General features: G+C 43.4%; 1 protein-coding gene across 2 annotated transcripts in view; it reads right to left on the reverse strand.

Moving 5' to 3' along the window:
* The window catches only part of Nr3c2 (nuclear receptor subfamily 3, group C, member 2), a 338685-nt gene extending 327541 nt beyond the window's left edge, over positions 1-11144 (reverse strand). The window contains exons 1-2 of one of the 2 annotated variants that reach the window (XM_005400874.2): positions 8683-8979; positions 1527-3276 (exon numbers count right to left, since the gene is read on the reverse strand). In XM_005400874.2, the coding sequence (XP_005400931.1) occupies positions 1527-3276; positions 8683-8770 (1838 nt within the window). In that variant the 5' untranslated portion in view covers positions 8771-8979. Of the gene's footprint in view, positions 1-1526; positions 3277-8682; positions 8980-10945 lie in introns of those variants that run through there. The other variant, XM_005400875.2, reaches the window with a different exon arrangement.
* Positions 11145-25092: the final 13948 nt, after the last annotated feature.

The following is a 25092-nucleotide window of genomic DNA, read 5'->3' on the forward strand; positions in this document are numbered from 1 at the left end:
TAGTTAGAATTAATCCACTTCCGTCAGATGACAGATGTATAGCACAGGGAAGGGATGAACACAGAGCAAGGAGCCACTGAGCAGCACAACTGATGTTTCAACAAGGGCAGGGATGCCCTTAGCTCCAGTCTATGTTATCTCAGACTACATAAAACTATCACTCACAAAAATAGCTACATCATGTGCAAAAATTTCCTGCTCCAAAAGAAAATTAAAAGTGCTAGCAGTAAAACACACGGAGCTTCTGGTAACAGTCATGCCACCTTGTGACTCGCGTTAAGAGTTTGGAATTTAAGAGACAGCATTAGAATGTGGTTGAAGAGCTCATGCTATAAGAGAGCTGTAAGTATACGATGCATACTTTATGGAATGTTTGCTCCCATAAAAATAAGAGGAGAAAGGTGTGAACCAGTGATAAGGAAAAGAACTCGCAAATTGGAAGTTTCTGGAAAAACGACAGTAAGGGAGAGAGATATACAGAAAAATAAACTCTGTGATCTGTATCCTGTTAACAGGATGGACATACTTCCACAAAAAAAATTTTTAAGTAAATGGAGAAAAATATATACATATCCTTAGATACAAAAGAAATGAACTATATGTAGAAAATGTATTCTTTATATATCCACAGGAATCATTTATCATATCCATGTAATAAAACAATACTAAAGCAAAGTCCAATGCAAGTATTCATTGCCTAAGTTAGAACCACCCTTTATACTCATATCTAAAACTTCTTCCTTGTTTTTCTAAATATATACAACACGCTAACTGTAATAAGGAAAGCCAAGAGCTATTTTACAGTTGTTTTCTTACAGATCTGAAAACTTATAAATATACTGATTCAACACCACAGTGACATATTTCACTCCCAATTTGACTAAGAAAGCAAGACTGCCCACTTAGTAATTTTAGTTTAAAAAGCCTCAATAATTAAGGAAATGATTCATTTATATTGAAAAACCACAACTTTCATATAATTAACCTACCCAGAAAAGGGTGGGAAGAAGAGAAGCTTGTGGGTAACAGGTTTAGGGTTCAATTTTATTTTTTCACAATCAATTACATAATTCATAAGGAAAACTAAAGGAAAAAAGACTAAGACCACAAAGAAGGTAATTCGAGGCAGTTGCAGTGAACTTTTTCTTTAGCAAACAGCTAAAGAAAAAAAAAAATCTACTTCCCTAGTCTGCTAAAGTAAACGCGGTAGCAGTAATTGGCTGTAGAAAACCAACATTTTCCAAACACCTAAAAAGACAATAGCAGAGCACCCATTTATGCTTCTTCAGAGTCAACATGGGTATTATCTAAGATATTTTAAGAATTTTTTATTCCTCTGCTTCAAAAAAAGTAATACCATTATACCAACAAGCAAAGGGGAAACACAAACTATCCTTAAAACGAAATAGTAATAAAGTGAAAGGTGTTTAAATTTCTCAACCCTACACATACAGCTAACCGGCAACATTTTATAAAGCCATAATTTTGAAAAGAACAAAAGGAAAGAAAAGGAAAAATCAACTTACCTTGATACGTTTTCTGGAATGTATTCTAGGACTGGATATCCATCACTTCTTCTAGACGACAAATCACCATGGGATTTCCATGACTCCACTAAAGTACTGACGGGCGGAAAGGAGCTCAGGTGTTGGAAAGATTGGTCTCTAGTGGATCGTGATAAAGATATTGTACCTTGAGCACCAATCCTGTAGTGAAAGGACTGCCCACCTGAATTCACACCAACAATGGCAGATGCAGGGATGCTGGCCTCCGGGTAGTAGCTCCCATCCTCCGGTTCTTGTTTAATCCCCATTGGAAATGCACTGCCTTCACAGTTACCCTCGAAGCCCGGCACAGGTGGTCCTAAAATTCCTGATAGAGAATAATAGTCTTTATCATCCATAAAGGAAAAATAGGAGCCATCCATAAATGGAAATGGGTTTACCGCTGGATTCCCTTTAAAAGCGGTGCCTGAACACGAATGCTTGGTTGGTTCTTGCTTTATTGGTACTGAGAATGGAGAATCAGAATTTATTTTGCTATTTCCTCCTAGACATGAGCTGCTAAAAGCTCCATCTGGTTCTGGTTTGATGTACTGGACAATGTTGAGCTGACTACTCACACCATTGGTGACGGCATTCTCGACTTCCTCAGTCTTAGGAAAAGGGACCTCGTGAGCACCTTTCTCGTGTGTGTCTGGACTGGGAATCGGATCCCGCGTGGCACCAGTACAGTTGCCGGAAGCAGTGTAGCTGAAGGCATTGTTTATAGGGCTGCAGATGGATCCCACCGTACTGGCTGTCGGACTGGAAAGCGTGGATCTGTTGTTGGTGTTGGAAGGGCTGGAAAGAGAGCACCTTGAGTTGTTGAGATTTGCAGGGCTGGACACGGAGGAGCGCAGAGTGACGTTAGGACTGGAGACTGGGGATTTTACACTGCAGTGACTTGGCGGGCTGGAAATCGGGGATTTCATGCTACTTAAGGGACTCGAGAGAGGGGAACCCACATTGCTAGCATGTGCAGGGCTGTGCGACCGCGACCCTCGGTTCTCAACATTAGGGGAGCATGTCAGAGGAGTTCCTTGGGGGATAGGGCTGTGCACTGGGAAACTGCCGAAGCTAGCTGTGGTGGAGGACACGGAGTTGATTCCAGCAGGGCTGCAAACCGAAGATGTCATGTTCAGAGGGCTGCACACGGAGGGGCTCTTCTCATGACACATGATGGGGCTTTTAACAATGGCACGCAAGACCCCACCGTTCATGGAGCTCCCGGAGTCAGACACAAAGGACCTCAAGGGCCTGCTCACAGCACTGAGAGTGGAAGGACGATGGCCATTTTCTTTGTAAAATTTCACCAGCTGCTCTACGTTCTGATAAATCTTTGCTGGACTCAGGCTTCCTTGTGGGTTCTGCTGATCGTAGGTGTAGTCAGCATCTCTTACAGAATCCATGTATAAACCCATGGACTCAGCCACAGTAGCTGAAAGTTCCTTAGATTCCAGCTCGGTTTTAATATCAGATGTTAAAATCCCAGACCGATTATTGTCTTGCTGAAGGCAAGGGAGTAGTTCATGTTTTTCTTTGCTGCTTCCTTGAGTACTGTTGTTTGGAATAGCACCGGAAACACAGCTTAGGTTGACAATCTCCATGTAGTTACTCTCTTCGGTCCTCTCTGAAGCGCCCAGGGAAGAATGCTCTGGAGCCTGAGAAACTTGACTCCACCGTCTTTCCATATCTAGACCTTCAGGGAGACTGGGGTAGCCTTTGGTCTCCATAGCTAACAAATAAATTTGCATTACAAAGTTAGAGTCAGTAATAGCATTATTACGCTGAAAGACACTCTCAAATTTTCTTTACTGAGCTACCAATACACATACTATTTACTATAAGTAATATTCCTAGTTATAGTAGTACATATAACCTTACCATCTTCTTAGGTGCTGACAAAGCATAATACTGACTCTAACTTGTCCAGAAGCCAGGATAAGAAACTATTTTGCATCCAAATAAAAGTAACATATTTAACACATCCCTTAGAATTTGCAGAGAATATTTACAAATGTTTACTTACATGAATATGCAGTGATAGTCAAACTAATCCTGGGGACTGATGAGGCAGTAAAAGGAGAAACTGAGGACTTAGGATGTGGGGGACTTGCTCAAAGTGACAACACATAGTGACAAAATTGGGTTTAAAACGGAATCTTCTCACTCCAAAGCTTTTGGAGTTTTTTGGTCATATAGAAGCAGCCTCCCATAGCCAATACGTACATGGCCTTGTTAAAACTCAAAGTTACCACTGCCAAATAAACTTGCCAAGTGAATTTTCATGGGAAAATAAGTTAAGAATTATTTTTAGAGCAATCAGACTTAATTAAGGTAGATTAGTGGTAAGAGACGATTTCACGTCAACTCTTTAGAAATAAAGGTTTGTGTGTGCTGACTGAGTTGGTCCACAGACTGATCTGAGAGGGTGGAGGAACATGAGGACCCCTCTCTGTATTTCAGCATCATCCAAGTCTTCGACATGCTCCTGACCTACTGGTAACATGGCTAAAGCAGACTCCCAACAGACAGACATTTCTACGCCCAATAATAAATGGAAGAAATCCGAGAGGGATCCTAAAAATTTAGGCATTCATTCAACAATATTTACCAATGGCACAGTGCTTGCCTAGCATGCGTAAGGCCCTGGGTTCTACCCTAACAGTACCAACTAACAACATTTACCAAGTACTTGCTATAACCTGGGCCTAAGACCAGTCACTAAGTCTGCCATGATAAACAAACAGGAACAGTCCCTACCCTCAAGGTGCCCACTGGATTGTTTTAGATGTGCAATCCTATCCATTAGCTCTAACCCATAAACACAGTTCATAATAGGCTATGGTAATTCTTATGTACTAATTCAACGCAATTTCACAAACCTTTTACACTCATGTACTCATGTACATGTGTGTATCCTTACAAACAACTCTGTACAGCTTGGGAAAGTATTACCTAAATAACACAAGTGGAAAGACTGAGGCCCAGGCCCCAGTGCTAAGTGGCAGAGCTGGATTTTGATCCCAGAATTTCTCTATTGGGATTTCACACCCCTAGCATTGTGGATATTTTGAACCAGAGAAGCCTTTGTTGTAGGGCTCTACCTTATCCACTGTAAGGTCTTTAGCACTTTCCCTGACCCACTGGACGTCAGGAGTACTTCTTCTCCCGAGCTGTGACAACCAAAATCTTCTCCAGACAATACCAAATGCCTTCAGGATACAAAATCACTCCTACTTGATTTAAACATTAAATCACCCCTAGCACTTCAAAGAAACATATTTACAGAAAATAAACTCACTTGCAGTAATATTCTATGCGTACATTTCAAAGTGTCTAGAAAAAAATGTCTACCCAGGCCTGATGGCACTAATCCCAGCACCCTGGGAGGCTGGGCAGGAGGACAGCAGGATGAACCCAGCCTGGGCAACTTAGCAAGAACCTGTCTCAAAAAAATAAAAAAAGGGTACGGGATGTGGCTCAGTGTGAAGGCCCTAGGTTCAATCCCCAGTGCTGACAATAAATGAATTAATTAAATATAAGTAAATAGTAAAAATAAAAGTCAGCATGCATGTTTCAAGTCTGTAAACAATCTATAACTCCACAAACGCCGTGCCCTACAGAAGCTCCATGTGCAAGCATTGCTATAGGCCTCGAACCTTTTTCCCTCTTTGCAACTAGCTTCCCTCCTCTTTCCCTGCCCCTCATTAAAAAATGATCCTCGAAAGTTCTTCTGCTACAGAACTTATATTGACATTGAAAATACCAATGGCTCTACTACAAGGATCCACAATGGAATTTAATGTCCAAATACTTTGAGTATAATTACTTCTTTTCTGTGTTCTACACTACATTTTAAGTTCTGAGAAGGCAGAAACTATCAATTTCACTACTATGTCCCGGATGGATAGTAAAGTGCAAATAAAAAATGTTAAACTATTATACGATAATCAATACTCAATTTGTGGACATTAAAACTTACTAGTACGCTGCATGCTTGTACTTAAAAGAACATTATTCTATGAATTCCTAATAAAAAAAAATCAATCACAAAACAGTAGAAAATAAATCAAGTTACAAAGACTGAGGTAGTTAGCTGGTGATTTCAGCCAAAAAAAGAACTGTTATGGATGAAAGGTAATTAAAACTTGGGGGTTAGCATATTGGAACCCAAATGGCTAATGCTAGACTTTTGTGCTTTACTAAAAAAAAAAAATTAGTCATAGCTATGGATTGAAAAATACAGCAAATATTATGTGCTTTTTCCAAGTCTACCTAAGAATATTCTGCCCTCCCCATACCAAAGATGAATGAATATATATTAAGATATAGATGTTCCAGGTCCAAATTTATTAAACATTGCAAGCAATATGTGTGTTTGTGTTCAGGTCACAACATGTATGCGTCTCATGCTTCATTCCCTCAAACTCCATTCCTCCCCCAGTACCATCCTCCTACCCTGCACCATCATCCAACCTCCCAAAAGCCCAGAGGTTACCCCTACCCACTTACCAAAGGCGTCCTGGGGCACAGTCCTAACTCCTACACCGTCTCCCTTGGTTGTACACAACAGTGCTCCCTGCACTGAATAGGAAGGGTGAATCCCCACCCGAGCCCCCCTCCAAAAAACCACCCTCCCAACTGTTGCTCAAGAAGGTTGGTCCCTCATTGTTTTTTTGAGACTCACAGTGTGAATCTGCATGCTGAAACCCCTGGGAGATTCCACAGTGCAGAAATGAGTTTACTTTTTAATCTAGCCTTCTCTAGATAGTTTGCCTACTGCCCCCTTTTGTCACAGACCACTTCCTAGCAGTATTCTGAGGGGCATTTTTCCTCACTCTGCCCAGAAGCTTGAGCTGTATGCCAGATCTGTAAGGCTATAGAAGATTCGAAGAAAACCTATAGGAGAGACATTGGGCACCCAGGTCTGTGTACAAGCACTGCACAAGGAAGTATTTTATCAGCCAAGATCGGACAGCTGATCACAACTTTTCAAGTCCTATTTCATAAGCCCTACACTCTCTGAACAATATAATAAAGCAGCCAGTACTTCACCATGTTATTGACAGGACTAGCTTTAAAGAATTTGCCAACGGCTTTGCTGAAACTCTAAATTAGCTTTGTTGAAGATATTGCCATCTATCAACCTCATGTACTTCCAACAAAGGAAATAGAGTAAAGGTTGGCTGCAAACAGGAAAGAATGGACAGTTAGCATCTGCAAGACTTCCACTGCGAACAGTTTTCAAAGATCAGACTTTAAAAAAATGGGATTATTGAAATACGCTGACTTCTCCCTATTATTTTTATTACTCTTTTTGTAAACAAATTTATTACGTTAGAAACTTATTTCCTATGTTGTCCAGCTTGTCTTTTTAGAATTAACATAACCATAGCTAGAGCAGAATTGGAACTTACTAATGAACCCTGAAAATACTAGTTAGTAGGTAAGTATGATATTCATAGAACTTGACAGAGGATAAAGTTTTAGTTACCCAAGTATAAGAGGCAAAAGATATCTAAATATCTAGATTAAAATCAGGCTGGTATGCCTCCCAGTGGGTACTATACAAGAGATTTTGGGGACCAAGGGAAAAACCATTATGAACCTTCAATTTTACTATAAACGACTTCTCCAAAATATAAAGGAAATCCATATAAATAGGAAAAGCTCTGATGAAGGTTGTACTTTACACCATGTATAGGTTCTCAAACACTATTTTTATAGAGGCATACTTGACTTTAAATTTTGTTTCATAGTCTGCATTGAACTGCGCTTTTCTATAAAGAAGTAGGTCCCCCCCCCGAATATTATTAAAGATTCTTGGAATTTATACTTTATCTGAAAATGGTTTCGATTTTAATATTCCCCCAAACAGTCTAATTTTAGGGGCATCATCTTCTAGTTATTTCACCATACTATGGAATCTTAAAGACTAAGCCTTAAAAATAGTCATCGCTAGTTGCAGAGTTTAAGAAGTGCACTGTTAACTATTTCTCTCTCATTCTGTTCTTTAGAACTATTACCTTCCTCTTTTACAGGTGAGGTAAATGAAAGAAATCCGCCCAAGGTCACCTAGGAGAGCAGGAAAACCAGTTAGAATTGAGCACACTGGATTTCTATTCACTCACCTAAATTCATTGAGCTACCTGATCTTCTCAAAATCCCCAAACAAAACTGTCTTCCCTTAAAGAAAAAAGTTCGACTTTAGATTTTTTTTCAGAACTTCTCAAGTATTTCCATGAGAGTATGTCTTGATGGCAACCATGAAATTAAAACTTCCTGGCAGATCCTCACAGATGGAGATCGCTGTTATCATAACTATATAAATATCAATATCAGCACCTAGAGAAGTGACAGTATACTAACGAGCCAGTTTGGTGCCTTTTAAATTCAGCTGTTTGTTTTTGTAAGTCTTATGATAAACAATGAAGTAATAAATAATGAATAATAAGCATAAAAACTGATGTATAATAAAACTGACGGTGCCGTAACCCATTAGGATTTGAACCTCGTCTTCTACAATTCAAGAGGAAAAGCCACGCACCTAAAATTCAGCAGGGTAAGGATGCCACCCCAAAAAGCTTCATCCCTTCTCCTCTGCCCTTACAATTCTGATGACACAGAAAGCGTCGCCTCTCTCAAGAGTTTCGGGAAAACCAGGGAACGGGAAACGCACGAATTTCCGAAGCCCCTTTCCTGCAGGGTCTGTCAGGGTCTACATCTCCTTCAACTGCCCTTATTCCGCTACACCTCCGGCTGAGATTTGGGAGCTTCCGCAATTGACAGAGGAAAGAAATATAATTCAAACGTCCTTTAAAATTTGCACAAGGAAAAAAAAAAAATCCGATCCGAAATGTCTCTTTGGGGAGAGGGAAGGGTGGTAGACCTCCCACTGCCAGAGGCGGTTAGAGCTGCTCCGCAGAGGGCATTTATTCAAAGTGGCCAAACTTTCCCAAAATAGTCCTCTGGCGGCCAAAGGGGGGAAAAAGTGGAAAAACCAAAACAAAACAACAAGCACACAGCACCATACTGCCCGTGCCTCCGGATTACGCAGCCACTTTTCCCTGCAAAGTGCACGCTCCGCGCCGCCGCACGCCGCGCAGGGAGAGGCGCCCCGCCGCGCACCCCTACACACCTGCCGCGGCCGGGGTCCGTCGCTCGCCGTCTACCTGTTGCAGCGCTTGCCACCGCCGCGACACCCCTGCTGCGGAGCCCCCCGACATCCAACCACATCCAGGCCGGCGAGCGCCGCTCTCCCTGCAGCGGGAGAGCCGCGGCGGCAGCGCTCCTGCACCCAGGTGACTGCACAGGCTTCCTGCCGGCAGCCCGAAGTTGGCCCGAGTCTCTCGGGCCCAATGACACCCCGGGCGCCGCGGCGCGGAGAGGAGGGGGTAGGGGTAGGGGCAGGGCCAGGGCGGGCAGAAAAGGGAGGAAGAGAGGGAGGGAGGAAGGGAGAGAGGGCGGATGAAAACCCAGAGGGGGAGTGGGCCAGCTGGAGGGCCGGCCCTTTTAAAAGCGGGTCACATGTCCAGATAAAGTTCGCAGCTGGCCCGCCCCCCTAAGCCCTTCCCATTGGCCCGGAGGGAAGCAGGGCTCCGCGGCGCACGGGTCAGGCGAGCTTCTCATTGGACAATCGAGGCTGTCAGTCACCGGGCGGGCGACATGACTGATACAAAGTTGCTGCGACACAGCCTGGACTCGGCAGCTTCCTTAAAGCCGTAGCTGCGGCCGGCGTTTGGGATCCCGGGGGCTGGCTGCGACCCCAGCCCCCACCCCTCACGCTGCCCTCTGCCCCCTTGGCTTGACCGCTGCGATCTCGCTCTCTCCTACCTAGCTCTCCTCCCGGCCAACCCCTGGATGTCTGGAGAGAGGAGAAAAGTGTGGCGACGCAGAAGAAGTCGGTTTTTCCGCGAGCGGGCGACGTGCTGGCCCCTCACGCTGTCCACCTGCAGCGCCAGGTGAGCGGCGCCCGCACCCGGGGAGGACTCCGGGTGGGCAGCCCCAGACCCGCGGGCTCCTCTGCCCGCCCCCGCCCGTCTCCAGAGTTACCTCCGGGCCGAGCAGCCGCAGTCTCCGCTGCCAGCGGGCAGGAGGATCACGTTCCCTCTCGATTTGAATTTCCTTGTTTTAACCGTGCAGGAAAAGCGGGTGATTTCAGTGCAGCCAAAGCCTTTTAAACACAGTCTGCGTTCCGCCAGCACCACCACCGCCACCCCCCCAAAAAGCGCCAGGGGGTTCGAGAGCTGCCTCTCTCCCTCCTTAGTGCTGCTTTACCGACTACTTTCGCGTTGGATTTTTCCACTAGTCTCATAGGGAAGAAAGCTCACTATCGAGATTCACTTTATAATGAGTGGAAGGGGGTGTGCACATAATCGGGACAAACATACAGGCGGAGGAAAGGAACCAAACCGTTTCCTAAGGATCAAGTGTCTGCACCATAAAATTCCAGTTTCTCTCCCCCGCCCACCCGAACCCCGCAGTCACTCAGCAAAGCGACGGGCCTGCTTCGTAACTTTGATTTCTAAAGACTTTGCGGCGCCTCCACTGAGGTTCCGTTTCGGGCTCCAGCCTGGCCCGGAGTCAGCATCAGTGACGTACACACCTAAATCTGGTCCCCCGGCCCTCGGCGACCCGCAGGCCGCCGGTGGCAGCTGTGTGGCGCCCGCCCAAGCCGTGGGGGAGGAGAGCGCCCCGCGCCCGAGGCCCCTCCTCCCTTTTACACTTCGTCGAGCTTCGGGATTCCCGACCCCGAGCCCGGGGAGCCTCGAACTCTACGCCGCCCCGCTGGGAGCTCCCTGGCAGAAGGGGAGACAGCAGCTGTGACGGGAAGCTGGTCCCGGGTCCAGTGCCCCGAAGTCCCCGGCGGGGAGCAGACCCGGCGCCGCCGCATCCAGGAGTCCCCGCTGAGCGTCCCAACTTTCCCGCGGGGCCCGGCGTCACCGCCCTACGCGCCCGCGGGGCAGCCGGGCAGGGACCATGCCCTGGCCGCGCGCGCGCGAGGTTCGCAGGAGCCCGGGGAGTCCCGGAGCCAGTACCCCGACCCGCGCAGCGGCGGCGGACACTCCGCCGGTGCGACCAAATTATTCATGATTAAAGGAATGGACGTGTCTCCTTTACTAAGTTTTTCACTTCCTTTGGGGAGGGCTCGTCCTGCCCAGGATCATAGCTTCTTGCAAAATCTAGGTTACAGCGGGGCCAGGGCAGCCGCCGTGCTCGCGCGCCCTCCGCCTGGCACCCTTGCTCCAGGCGGCCCTGCGGGCACCGCGCCTCCCGCCCGCAGCCCAGCGCCCTGCGCCACCCGCGCCCTCTGCCCTCGCGCGGACCCTGCCAGCCCAGGGCCGCCGCGCTCCGCGCCCCCTCCCGCCGCTGTCCGCGCGAAGTGACGGCGCCGCACTCACCTTTTCTAGGACATGGTGGGGAGGCTGGGGCGGACGGAGGGGGGCAGCGAGACACCCGCCGCCGCCGCCGCCACCAGCAAGTCCAATATGAGCCGCTTGGCAGTGAGGATGGAGAGGATGATAATCCCGGCGGTCGCCCTACTGACGGTGGGTAGCGCGACAGAGCAGGAGTGCTGGCACCCCGCAGGAGGCGGCACCAAACCGCGCAGAGGGGGTCGTGGGCACCCGCCCGCCCCCTGCAGGCCCCCGTCCCCGGGCTCCTGGTCCTCCTCCCCGCTGGTGCCGCCAGCGACCTGGGAGCCGGCCAGTCCGACCGCCTGGCTCTCGGCGCCCCCCGCCCGGGCCTGGGGTGGCCAGTGACAGCTCGGCGGCGGCGGAGCGCGCGCGTTAGTGTGCGTGTGTGTGAGTGTGGGGGCGGCCGCAGGGGGAGCCCGCGACGCCACGGCCCCCTCCCCGGGTCACACCCTCCCGGCCAGGAGGAGGCAGCACAGCGTCCAGCCTCGGGCTGGTGGGAAGCGGGGCGAGGGGCGCCAGGGACCGCCCCCCAGCCCAGACGCTGACAGCTAGGAGGCCGAGAGAAAACGCAACCCGAATGCACGCACCCCCTCTCCGCGCCCCCCCGCAAGTCCGGCCCGACCTCGCGCGGGGCCTCAGGTGCAGGTGCCGCCCGCAGCGGGAGGCGAGGGCTGGGGACCACGCGCGGGGCCGGGAGGGAAAAGTTTCTTTTCCTGCTCCCGGGCTGCCCACCCCGGGAGGCTACGGCTCTCCCCGCCTCTCCTGGGCTGCAGGCGCCTGCGCCCCACCCCCACCGCGCCGTGGGGGGCGCCGAGGAGGGCGGGTGGCGGTGTCTGCGCGCTTGGGGGGCACGGCGCTGGGAGCCTCGGAGCGCGGCGGGGAGCCAGGACCCCTCCCCCGCCGCGCGCCCCCGCGCCCTCGCGCCAGCCCCGGCAGACACCTACGCAGATGCGAAAGTGAAAGGGGGGCCAAGGAGCCGGCGGCGGCGGGGTGGGGGCGGGGCGGGGGTGCGCGGAGGGAGCCTTCCGCCCGGATCCGGGATTCTCCCGCGCCCGCTGCGCTGCGGAGCTGTCCGCAGCCTCCGGCTTGGGGAGCCTCCGCGAAGTCCCCAACCCCCAGGCACACTGCTCCCCACCGTCAGACGTGTGTGCGTGTGAGGGTGCGCGCGCGTGTTCGCCCGCACTCGCGGGAGTGCGAGGCTTGTGCCCCGGACTCTTCCCTTGGGTGGAGGGGGTGCGAGTGTCACTGCCATTTACGACAGGTTCATGTGCTTGTTATTCTTTATGACTCAATTAAATCCCAGGAACTGACCGCGCACCGCTTTCGGGCTGAACACGCCTTTTCCTACAGGCTTTACCCCCCCTCACGCCCTTCTTTCCAGTTTTGTTCTAATTAGCTGTGAAAGTTGTTTCTCCCTTCCCTCGTAGAACAGGGTTAAGCAGGGAGCTGCCCTGAACCACCATCGTCCTTCAACTGTAGTCCCATGGTAGGAATAGAGAGCTTCCCACTGCCTTGACACCCACTCGGTGAGGGTGACATTTGGACCTCCAGCAAAACAAGCTTTACCCTGTTTCTTACTTGTAGGAATGGCGTCTCGGTTAACGTGGGTGCAGATACATGTATCTGAAGTGAGACCGAGAAAATATTTAATATATTTTCAAAATTAACATAGTATACTCTTAAATTAAAAAAAAAAAACACTTAGAAGTGTACTGAGGTCTACAAATCGGGTCTGAAAATGAATAAAAAAGAAGATGAATTGACACTGATGGACTGATAAAATGGGTAAAACATATACAGCATGTAATACAATGTTAATGGCGGGATCTAGGCTGCGTATACAGGTGTTCCCTTCAACTTCTCTGCGTGTTTGATAAAATACTAGATGGAAAGACCCTGCCATTGAAGGTGACATATAGAATGTAAATTCCACTTACAAAGGTAGTAGTACATTGGGCTTGGATGATTCTCTCCACCGTTACAAAATAATGTGCCATAAAATTATTTACCTAGATATTCCCACCCCTATTTTAATAAATTTCAATTTTAGACAACTTGATCAAACTATAGTGTAATGTGGGGTTATTAGAACAGCAATGTTTTAGAAACCTAAAATAATTCTTTTTTTGCCATTTCACAAATTTTTATCTTCCCTGTCTTTAAAATAGTTTGGTATTAAAAGGTTAAAATTGAGTTTTATATATATATGTATATGTATATATATATATATATTCCTTTTTTCACACACACAAATGGTGGAGAGGGGCCTCAATGTATCCACATATGTCAGTTCCCCTCATGTCTTGGGAGATATGTTAGGGGATCTTGTAATTCTTAACAGGCAAAGTTGTATTTGATTTTGGTGTCCGAGTACAGTATTTAGATATCTGCCCATATGTTTGAATGGTTACGTTTCCCTCAGGCATCCCCTCTCTTTATTTTCCTCTCCTGGCTCTCTGAGAGAACAGCTGTGAAGAAAGGTGCCTTGGCTTGTTCTAAAGCGTAGGTGAGGTGGGTTTTGCTTAGAATCATCTAAGGAGCTCTGCGTTTGACGGGTCCTGACACAGAAGAGAGGGCAGGGCACTCAGGTTGTTAGTATTCTCCATTCCCATGCTCGTTCACCGAAGGCTTCCATCAGGTTCGTGAGTGCGCGCCCGCCTGTGTTATCATTTGCTTGCTTTTAAAACTGTCTCTTAATAAAGTTTGCGCTTTTCAGCCATTTAGACAGGCACATTTGTTATTTGCAAAAAAGATGGAAATTTTGAAAAGAATTGAAAATTAGAAAAAAGACAAGGCTAGAGAAAGGATCTTCATTTCATCTCCCATAAGCTGCCAAACAGCTTAAAGCTGGAAGCAGCATCAGACAGCTCTCTTTTGACAATTGTTCACTCTAAGTTCACAGTCTCTGAACCTGGGAACACCTCCCTCCCCCATCCCATTAGTGTCAAACTCCCTGAGGTTTGCCACTGCGAAGTGCGCGACTCAGCGTTTGCAATTTACATGTGTGACATCATATCCTCTATTATGTAACTTCAGATACAAAGCCTAATATCATCTAAGTTTGTGTTGGAAAAAATCCTTTCCAGCTCTTTATTTCAGCGTTAGTAGATCCACCCTTTGGTTCTCTGTCCCTAATCCCATTTCTCCAACAGCTGACCCTGGAGGCGGGGGCATAGAGTTGTTTAATCTGTAAAATCATACGCCAAAAAAATTAAATATACTTTGAAATGTGTTGTGAACCTCTCCTTTATGTCTTTATTTAGTAACAAGAAAGACCATTATGTATCATGTAATTCCATTGTGTTAAATACTTTTGAAAACCTAAACGCTAAATCATTTAGTCATAGTTAACTTCATTAATAAATCTAGCCATGCTGGCATTTTTTTTTTCTTTCTTTCTAAAAAGCTTGGATTTTTTCCCCTGTCTCTTACCAGCTGTTGGAAAGAGTTGAGAAGGACAGGGAGAGACAAGAGAGAAAAAGGAGGGGTTGACAGAGAAGATGAATAGGGAAATAATATAAGATAGAGCCTCTTTGTTTATTGCAAAACACACATGTTGCAGTTTATAAACACTGCAAGCAAATAAGAAATTGTGGACGAGAAGATAAATACAAAACATATCGGGGTTTTTGTTAATAATCAACATAGCCCAGACTCAATTTTTTAGACTCTTTGAGATATTTGTCTTAGCTTTTCTTATTCATTAATTTCTGGATTTGTTTACCTAAGTGTTTATTCATGTGCCTCCCTCCATAGCATTCGTAGACAGTTTAAGTAGAAAATACACAAACTTAATACATTTCTGTGGCCAGATTTTGAGGTGATGGAGCCCCACATAGCACATGCATCACAATTAGTGTGCCATATTATTAGAAGCAAATCAGATTTCACAGTGCCTACCCTCAGGTGCTAAATTTAGAAATTATATACTGTAGTCGAAAAGAGGGGAACCACAGCAGTATATTTTAATAAAAATAAAGACATTTTCAATTTCTGCTCTTTTTCTCTCATATATTCTTGTTTTAGCAGAGGGAATTCATCACCTTTAAATAACTGTGCTAATCTTACATAAATAACTGCATAGTTTATGTGCTCATTAGGATTATGCACCAAGATTGTTTCTCTGGTATTATATACAGTTAACAACCACCAAAAAAGTGAAACCACCCACTGGGTCAAATGCAGGAAATGTAAGTCTCTGTTGAACTTGGTGAAAAACTCATTTAGAATCCCTCATTAGGACTTCACAGGAGCAGTTCGCTTTTCAGTAGTTGGCGCTATATTTTTAGCAGCATTTTAGCAGCTGTCAGTAACAACTAAGACAACATTTTGATCAACACTATTTTTTATTCTAGCAAAGACGGTTTGCAAAAATCTAAAATGCTTGAGGATTTAAGTGCTTAGCCATTAACTAAGAAATAACATTTTGATAGAAAATGTTGCTAATGCAGTGGAGAATAAGGTACCTACACAGAGTGAGGCTGCTTGGATTTTTAAAATTTTCTGACTGTGTACCCATAGCAAAGATCATTTTATACTAAAAAAGTGTGGTCAGTGTCAGAAATAGAAACATCAGAATAAGAGCGTGCGCAGTAGGTCTTGTCAGACGTTTGCAGATAGGTCAAGAACAGCCATGTGGGCAGCCAGAGTGAATCAAATCTTTTCCTTAATGTTTGAGTTGATAAAGGGAGGTTATCACATGTCAGATATATGACACTGGAAACAGCAGACAGAAAAAATGTAAGAAGTTTCGTGACAGATGTCATCATTATCCTAAAGATAGAGGTAAATTTGCTAAGGGTAATGTATTACAAAGCAAACTAAAACTAAATTTCTCAAAGTGTCAAATTTCTCTTTCACCTGTAGTCGCCCCTAATTGAAGGATTTTTGTTCCCAAGGAAGTAGAGGTAATGGTATATTATTAAAGAAGTCTACTGAGTCATCTTATTCAGATGTCATCTGCTCCTTTTAAGGACCTAATCCAAGTTTGTCCCAAGAAAAGCAGCTGAGTATTTTCAACTTCGTCTAGTTGGCATAGAGGAAAATTGATGCATTCTTATCTCCAGTGGTCTTTTTATTATCTTGCATTTTGTTCTGTAACCCTTTAGGGGTTACCAGTCTATTGGTTCTTTCAATATGGAACATTTTTAATTGTGTGTCAGGACGATTTCTTCTAATGATGTACACTTTCTGTGAAAATTGAGGTTAGATGTCATTCCCACTTTACGAACACAAACCCCCTCCCGGGTGTAAATCTTTAGGTGTTGATAGTGTTTCATACAGTATTGTATAGGTTTATTAATGCAACGCCTTTAAAATGAAATAGCCAAGTTGAAATATGTACACTTTCTACATGTAAAGCATATGTACTGCCATGTTAATTAATACTTAAAACATAATTTATTTTGAAGTACTTAGTGCTCATTATAGCTAGCCCTTACTGTTTTTTCAAAACTGGTAGACAGGTTTACTTTTAACCAGGTTGATTACTTTAAAAATGCTTAATACCAGGTTCAGATTATTGTTCGCCCTCTGTCTTGAATATTCATAAAGATGGGGTCATTACTATTGAGGATTTTAACTTATGGTTCATTTTCAGTTTTCATCTGGTCAAAAGAGAATACTAGATTAGTTGGATATGATGAATGATAAAGCTACAGTGGCAATTCCTTATTTTGTCTTATTAAATCTGGTAAAATACATGTGACAAAAGTTGCCATCATAACCTTTTTAAAAAAACACATAGATCAGTGGTATCAAAATTGTTCATATTGGTGTAGTACCATCACCAGAATTCATTTCATCTCCAGAATTCATTTCGTCCTATAAAATTGAGCATTCCTAAGTTTTAGTTAATTATTGTATGAGAGGATTTTCATTATTTTTCCAGATATGCAGACCTTCTGTTTACTTCTATAACATTAAGAAATTAAGTTGACATTGTAATACTTCACTTCTTTAAAAAGTTGAATAGTGAAATTCAATCAAGAGAAATGAAATTTCTGTATCTATAGAGACAATGAATAAATAAGGAAATTCACTATAAATAAAGATACATTCTTAGTGTTGCTTAAAAATCCACTTAAATAACAAGAGGAATATAGAATATGCTACTCTGAAGAAGCTTGGTGTGATACTAACAGTAGCCTGGAACATCGTGTCTTCCATTGATTGTGGAAATAGTTCAGAAAGAAAAACAACCACCCATTCATGGGTTATGAAAGGGAAATTTATGTAAAAATATTAATTAGATTTCCTTAACCTGGTAGACTGATGTCACCAAAAAAAATCAGTCATAATAGAACAACTAGCCCACTTGAATTCATTCTTATCTTTTGCAATTTTGGAAATCATTTAGGGTTTATTGTCATTACTTCTTATAAATATTAAGCATAAATATCTTCTAAGCTTATAAATGTTTTGTGAAATAATTCAACCATACCAAAAAAAGTCTCCAGTGTAGTCACCACTCTCATATTACCAGGTTTAAACATTTTGTCATATTCCGGTAGAAGTATAAAAGCTAGCATAGGAATAATACATTCCTATTTCCTAGTAAAGGTTACTGTTAGAAAGGGGGAGGAAGCCAAAATTATAGCGGATGTGGCTTTCATCACCTGGAAGTTTGCACTCATTGTTGTAAGAGCTAGGTATTCCCATCACTCAGCTCCAGATCTTTAGAGAAAATCAGTGATGCTTCATAGAGCTGTCCCTCGTTAGCTGAGCATGAAGGGTTCTAGCACCCTCCTTGGATATGCAAATCTTAGGATACTCAAGTTCCTTAGATAAAATGGCATAGTATTCACATGCACCCTGCCTGTACATGTCCCCTCATTTATTTTAAGTCTTCTTTAGATTATTGATAAAATCTCATACCTTGTAAATGCTGTACTGTGTCATTTAAGGAATCATAACAAGGGGGAAAGAGCCTGTATGTGTTCAGTATTTTTGAGCTATAATTGGCTTAATCCACAGATGTGGAACCCATGGCTATAGAGAAAAAACTCTCTATATTTGGGGTGGGCTCCAGCCATCCAGATCCAGATCACACTGAATGGGGTTGGTAGGTAACCTAGCTCCTGATTTCAGTTTAAAACAGGGTTGGTTGGTTGTTTCCTGGAGCACTCTACCACTGAGCTATACCCCAGCACTTTTTATTTTACTGTCTGATAGATCCTTGTTGTGTAGCCCAGGATGGCCTTGAACTTTTGACCCCTTTGCCTCAGCTTCCTGAGTAGCTGGGATTACAGGTATGGACCACCAAGCCAGGCCAGGCCACGGATTTTAAAATCGCTTGTACTCTGTGAGATCCTCAGGATTAATGATACCACAGAACACTAAGAATTGCTTGCTGAGGTGACACAGAAGTTCAGACTCACTCCAGTGGTATTTCTTAGTGGTTCACTTTCTAAACTTCTCCCTTCCTAGCCTAATTAATTCTAATCATGTGTACTCATCCAAATGCAGAGATGGTATAAATAATCACATGTTAATGGGAAGTCATTACCAGAACTATTTTGACTGGTCAGCATAAGTTGTATGAATTGCCACGTATTTTATCTCTTATCCTAGAAAGAAAGTAAACTGTGGAGTCCACAGTGGACAGGATTAAAACAATTTATCAAGTTTAACCATTCACTTTGTTTGGTAATATGCTGAGTTTTAACCTAGAAAAAAATTTAAATGTTTCAAATATACTACTGTATTAGGTACAGGTGAAATGCCCACACAAAGAGATCCCTGCTGAATACACAGGCTCAAATAGGAAAGAAGTTTAATTCTTCCTCACATAAAGTTGAGAAAAATAAGCATGCTCCAGGTAGGCAAGGTGGGTCTCCTGCTTGAGCAGCAACAAGAACTTGAGCTTCCTGTTGTGCTGCAACTCCATGGAGTGTCTTTTATCTAGGTAATGGAGGTTCAGTCACCAATACCATGGTCACAGCTTTCTGTTAATAAGAGAAAATCCTGACCAGGCATCATACATACTTCACGTTTGCTTAAATCACATTATGCAGAGAAAACCACAAGAGAAGTTGAATGGCTACGTGTCTTAATAAAACTGAGATTCATCTACGAAAAAAGAGGAAGAGTACAATTCATGTGGGGGCAGTTAGTGGTCTTTGCCTTAAGCATTGACCAGCTTCATTGGGCAGACGGAACTGAACTGTGGCACAAAGATCTACAGTTATAGCTAAAGAGAAATGTAAGAAATAATGAGCGGGAACTGGAATGTGTCAGGGACCAGAATGCAGATACCAGGATTTGAATTTACACTCTCAGAATCAAGGGGCCCATCTTTTGCAATAAATGTAGATAAGGCCATCAGGTAGTTAAATGTTCTAGTGGAGATGAGGTAATAGTAAGTCTGCAGAAGAGGGTAGATTCAATTAATGATTTTTTCAGTGAGAAGAAACATACCCAATACAAACCAATCTTAAAAAGTAATCATTGAAATATAGCAAGAATTTTAGCTATGTGCGATAAATCAGCAAGGCTCAAAATGCGAGTAATATTGTACTGCTGAAAGCCAGAAAGTATAGATCTTAATCTACGCCTGTCATGAGGAGTGAGGTAGTGTGCACATTAGCACAGGGAGAACGTACAGAAAGTCACAAGTCTCCTTTATGTGCCTGTCATAAGAGCCGAGAACAAGGTTGGGGCAGGTGGGCCGATGTTCGGTTGGCTGGTACAAGGACAACTGGACTCCCTGCTTCCAGCCAGCACCTGATATCCATGTCTATTGGTCCGTGCCCAGTAAAGGTCATTAAACATTATCAGTGGTACCCCTGCTTTGAGAGGCTATTGAGAATGTTCTTGAGAGGTAGTCAAACTACAAAAGGCCAAGCAAGAAGGATTCTAAGGAAAATAGGATTCCACAGAAAGCCAAAAAATGCCCCCTCTTAATCTATGTCTGTTATAGATCAGGTACAGAGGAGGATCCTGGTGTTTTGATAGAAATGAGATATTCCACTTCCTGGCCTAGGGAACCCCCCAATCCACCCACCTACCCAGTGATTGTCCCAACTCTCTTCTCCTTTGTTGTAGATATCTGGGAGGTCTTGAATTTAGCATGGTAACATCAGAGTAAGGGAGGAGATTAGATTCCTGGGTTACCTCTTGGAAGAAAGCTACCAAAGACGGTTGCTTGAATTGCATTACACTGCGATATGTGAGAGGCATAAATCTTTATTGTGTGTACCCAAGAAGATTTAGAGATGTGTATGTTACTACATTGCCCTAATTAATTTAGACGGTATACAGTAGAAATTTTTTAACAGACCATTAGTCTGTAGTGAATACTATATAATAATATGTGAATATATTTATACTATGAAATAATATCACTGAATCCATGGAATTTTAAGTAAGTGAGCAGCATTTCATAGGGAAAATCATATGGACGGTAGAATCTCATGGAACCAGATTAAATCCTGTCCCAGACCTTGATGGGGTTTACCTTAAATTGTTCCATCTTTGGAATCCAAGTAATACTTATTTTTTAGTAATATTATTGGGTAAACCACTGAAAACCTATTAGGTCACAATAGTCCATTCCTGAGTTCTTTCCAATAGCCTAATATTTCTAACTTAGTATTTAATTTCTGTGATTCTGTATTCTAAATTTCTTTTCAAAATTTGAAAAGTACTTAACTGGATCTTGACAACAAAGGGTGGCATTGTAGTCCACAGAGAATATCTATATCCTTAATATAGGACCAAGTGAAAAAAGAATCATTATAAAATTTTATGTGTTGAAAATAGTACTGAGTAGAGAACAATTTTCCTTTTATTTAGTGCATTATTCAGAAAGTTCACTAAATGAGAAAGCCTCTGCTATGTGCCACAGCACAATTTTGAAAATATTGTATTTAATTAAAATGGGAATTTCTGAAATGATTGCTATAGCATTTATCTTTCAAAACCTCACATACAATTTTTGACCTTTGCAATATTTATGAGTTAATTTTGATTTCCCTCATCTCATCTTGGCGATCAGAAGAATAGTCCCCTTTTCAAATTATCAAGGGTGGGCCACTCACTGGCCGAATAAGCACAAGCAAAGTTAGAGCTACCTGGTGATCACTCACTTTTCAACCTCTCTGTTTATACCCACTCAAAGCCACTTACACACACAATACAAACACAGGCTTCAAAGGCACACCTGCAAGAGCTGTCATTAATATTTAAACAAACTGTTTGGAATTTATGGCATATACAGTACTTTGTGGCTTTTTAAATGAAAAAAACAAGTGAGCATGTTACTTATTGAGTTGGTAGACAAAAATGGTTGGTTGCAAAAATTCTACATGAGGCACACGTGAAGAGAGAGTTAACAAATCTCCGGGTATTATTACAGAGCAGGTTTACTGTCCTGGGTCCTACATTAATCAGTAATGTCATTGCAATGTCAGTGTGGCAACCAGCATAACACCCTGCTGCACAGCTTCCCTTTTATGAAATTAGTAAACTTTTCTTTCCAGTTGTCAAAGAAATAGTTCTAAAAATTGACAGTGCAGCAGTATATTACTTGTTCCTCTTTGCCTTTCTTATCCTATCATCCCTTCTTCTCATCATGCCAACCCGCAAGGCTCTATTTCAAGACCTCTGTTTCTCCCACACCCTCTAACCCCTCCTCCCACCCACTGTGGAGTTGCATTTTCTATAGAGTTTGGCTCTAATATCATTGAGCAACATGAAAAATCATATGAAGTCATAAGGAAAAAAAAATCCCTCTATATTCACCCTGAAAGTGCAATATATCTGGTTGTTTTTATGCATCACATTTGAGGCTGCTGTACCATCCAGCTCAGCCAGTTTTTCCTCCAGCAATGGAACAGATTGCTGTTTTCTCAGCTAAACACCTGATGAAGTAGTTGGCTTGCATTTAGAGGCCATGTTGTACCAAAAAAAATGTATCTTTAAACACTTGAATCACACTCAGCATGGTGAGATGCTCATACTATGAGAGCAATTCAGGAACCAAGACCAACTGAGGGAACATCAGATTCACATCTCCCTTCTCGTGCTCCTCTGGGGCATATGCTCTAGTGGAACGTGGGACAGAATCACCCACACTATTTACATTCTTTGCTTTCTTTCTTTCTCTTCCTGGCAAAGCAAGTATAATTGAGTATGGATGAGAACTTTATTCTATATGTATTGAGAAAATATGCTATTTTAAACCACATCTTTTCCCAAAAAGGGCAGCTTGTGTTAAGGAAAATTTAGGGTCTCAGCTGCTCTTGGGTGCCAGAAAAATGTCGCCTTTGATTATTGGAGTGAACTTCTCCTGGGCTGAGAACATACAAAGATGGAGGATCATGGAGGAGGGGGAGAAATGATTTGCTCTATATCATGTTTCTCAACCTTAGCTCTGCCTACATTTTGAATCAGATAGTTGTTTGTCATGTGGGATTTTATCCTGTGTATTGTGGGATTTTTAGGAGCACACCCCCCAGATTCAACTCACTAGACTCCCATAGTAATGCTCCTCAAAGATATGATAATCAAAAGTGTCCAGACCTTGCCAAATCACCCCTTCTTGGGAGAAGGGAGCAAAATCACCCTTGATGGAGAAGCACTGCTCTTTATAAGAGGGTGAAGACTTTGAAAGTCTTGCTGGGGAGGGAGCATTTCCAGGCTTATGGGGAAAGTTTGCTTTAATCAGAGGAAATGGTATCTTGGAGCCAACACCAACCAACGTGGACTGTATAAAAGAAACTATGGATTTCCATGGTGAGTGGATCATGGTTTGAGCAACTTTTATCTGGATCTTTGAAGGCTGGGAACTTGTTGATGACATCATTAGTGGTTCTCCCGATTTTTTGATTGATGAGTTCCAGAGACCACACACAGTCATCAACAACTCCAGTAAAAGCAAGTATGGGAAGGGAGGAGGAATCTCTTTTCTCCTCATGTCTCTCATGGATTAGGATTGAAATTTGGGGTCTTCAGAAATGGGAGGTGACCACTTGTTATTGTGGGCATGGTGTTACCCCAGCTCTATATTAGGCTCATTCTCCAACTCCCTCACCCTCTAAATTTGGCAACCTGTTCTACTTCTCCATCTCAGTTGCTCTTACAGTACTCTACCACAGTGTCCTGTAAGTTTTCCTATAAACACTTTGGAGGTATTTTTTGTTACTTTCCATAGGCGACCTCACCACTTGGGCGTAGACTGGGGAGGGTTTTATTCTACTTAGCTGACTTCCCCTTAGTCACAGGTTCACACTGTCAGATTTCAACAGTTTCTTGAACACGTTCTGCTCTGTATTACTTCATCCTCTTGTCTCAAGTTGCTCTTCCCCAGAGAAAGCCTTTCATCGCTGGTATCTTCAGGTTTTAATTTTATCTATCCTATACTACTTTTAACTATCAGTTCAAGGATACTATGTCTCAGGGTAAGATACATCTTGCAGTCATAGAATATTATGTGTACCTTTTACATAACATTTATTGCTTTCTCTTTAGATATCTGCACACATGGTACAGTATCTTTATTCTAGACTTGGTCTTGAAAATGGGAACTATACCTTAACATAATTGGTATATCTGTATAACAATTATTAAGTGGTGAGTGGATTATAATTCTTCCTGAAAAGTATTTGAGGTGGCTGTAAAGGACATACAAAATAATGGCTAATGACTTGCATTAGAAGAAAGTGAAAAACTAAACAATAAGGATATAGAATAGAAATGTAAGAATAGCTTCTCAGTAAATGCTTGCTGAAAAACAAGATTTGTTTTCCGCACATGAGAACTACTGTATCACTGGGTCCATTTTTAGATGCACACTGTTGTTGCTTCCTTGAAATTCTTCCCCCAGGGGTGCTATGTGTGCCTCACCTTTGTCTTAATTTCCTGCTTTCTCCCTTCCCCGAATCTGGCTTGATTTATCATGTAGTCCAATAGAAGCCACCATCTTTCACTCAGAATTTGGGTGCTGAAGCAAGAGGTAGGGCCTCCATAATTTTGAGCCAGCTGCCTGGTAAATCACCGCAGCCCCTTGGTGGAAAGAGCAAATTTTTTAGGACAAGAAACTGAGGCCTATCCACACAAAAAAAGCAGAGACCAGGAACGGAATTCGGATGGTCTTGGGCTTCTGGTTCTTACCTTTGAGACGCTCCTCCAAAGTTGCCCTTGTTGCCCGCTTTCCAGAGTACGTGTTTTAGAACTTCTTTTGATTCTTACTGGATTAATTCCAAACTCTTGAGTCTGGAAATCCAGTGTGTCCAGCACATAGTCAGCCTTTTCTTGTTTATAAGTTCTCAGCTGAGAGTTTTTCTTCTTCCAGCTGCCAGGCTCACTCTTTCCTCTATGCTCTTCTTAGAGTTATTTCCTTACCTTGAATGACCTTTTGCTTCTTCTCTCTGTAATACTCGTTCCAGCTTTCTTCAAGGTCTAGTTCAAAATCTGTCCTCTCCATTAAAACCATACTTGATTGATCTTTTCCTTCTCTGAACTACTATAGTCCACATAACCCCAGCTTTTACCGACCATCTAAAATATATTTATCTTTTGCCTCTGTTTGTTTTCTTTATGTGATTTCTGTGTGGGAAAAAATTGGCTTATTTACTGACAAACTTAACTACTATTAAGAAATTGTATCTTTCCTTTTGTTTAATAACGTCGTAATTTATTTGGTTATGATGGTTTGGGATAAGCACTGGTGGAGAAATGAATTGATCTACATGTTAAAAAAAAGGGAGCTCATGAAACTCTTGAAACTAATATGGAAAGGGAGAAATGAGGGACAGAGGAGGGAGACTGAGAGAAGTGAGGAAAAGTTGCGGTCACTTTCTGTGTTCCCAGTGCCTCCGGAAATTAAAACAAACTCATAAAATGCTTGGAGAGCATGTGCATTTCATGGAAACCGATGAAGGCGTAGTGTTCTGGATGTAGATTGTCAAGGGGAAAGACAGGCAATGCACATGGACACAGGTGCTGCAGAGTGACTGCAAGAGATACAAGTCCTTGAGGATTTACGGAAAGCATGAGAAAGATTTTGAGATTTAGCCAGGTTCAGATTTGGGGGCTCAAGCCAAAGGGCAAGAGGTCTGAGTCAACATCTGGATCACAAGCATTTACTAGTTAATATTAAACACATCAGTCTTGTTTTCCTACGTTGATTC

The sequence above is a fragment of the Chinchilla lanigera genome, unplaced genomic scaffold (genome assembly GCF_000276665.1).
Source record: "Chinchilla lanigera isolate Chin_1 unplaced genomic scaffold, ChiLan1.0 scaffold00070, whole genome shotgun sequence".
NCBI classification, from domain to species: domain Eukaryota; kingdom Metazoa; phylum Chordata; class Mammalia; order Rodentia; family Chinchillidae; genus Chinchilla; species Chinchilla lanigera.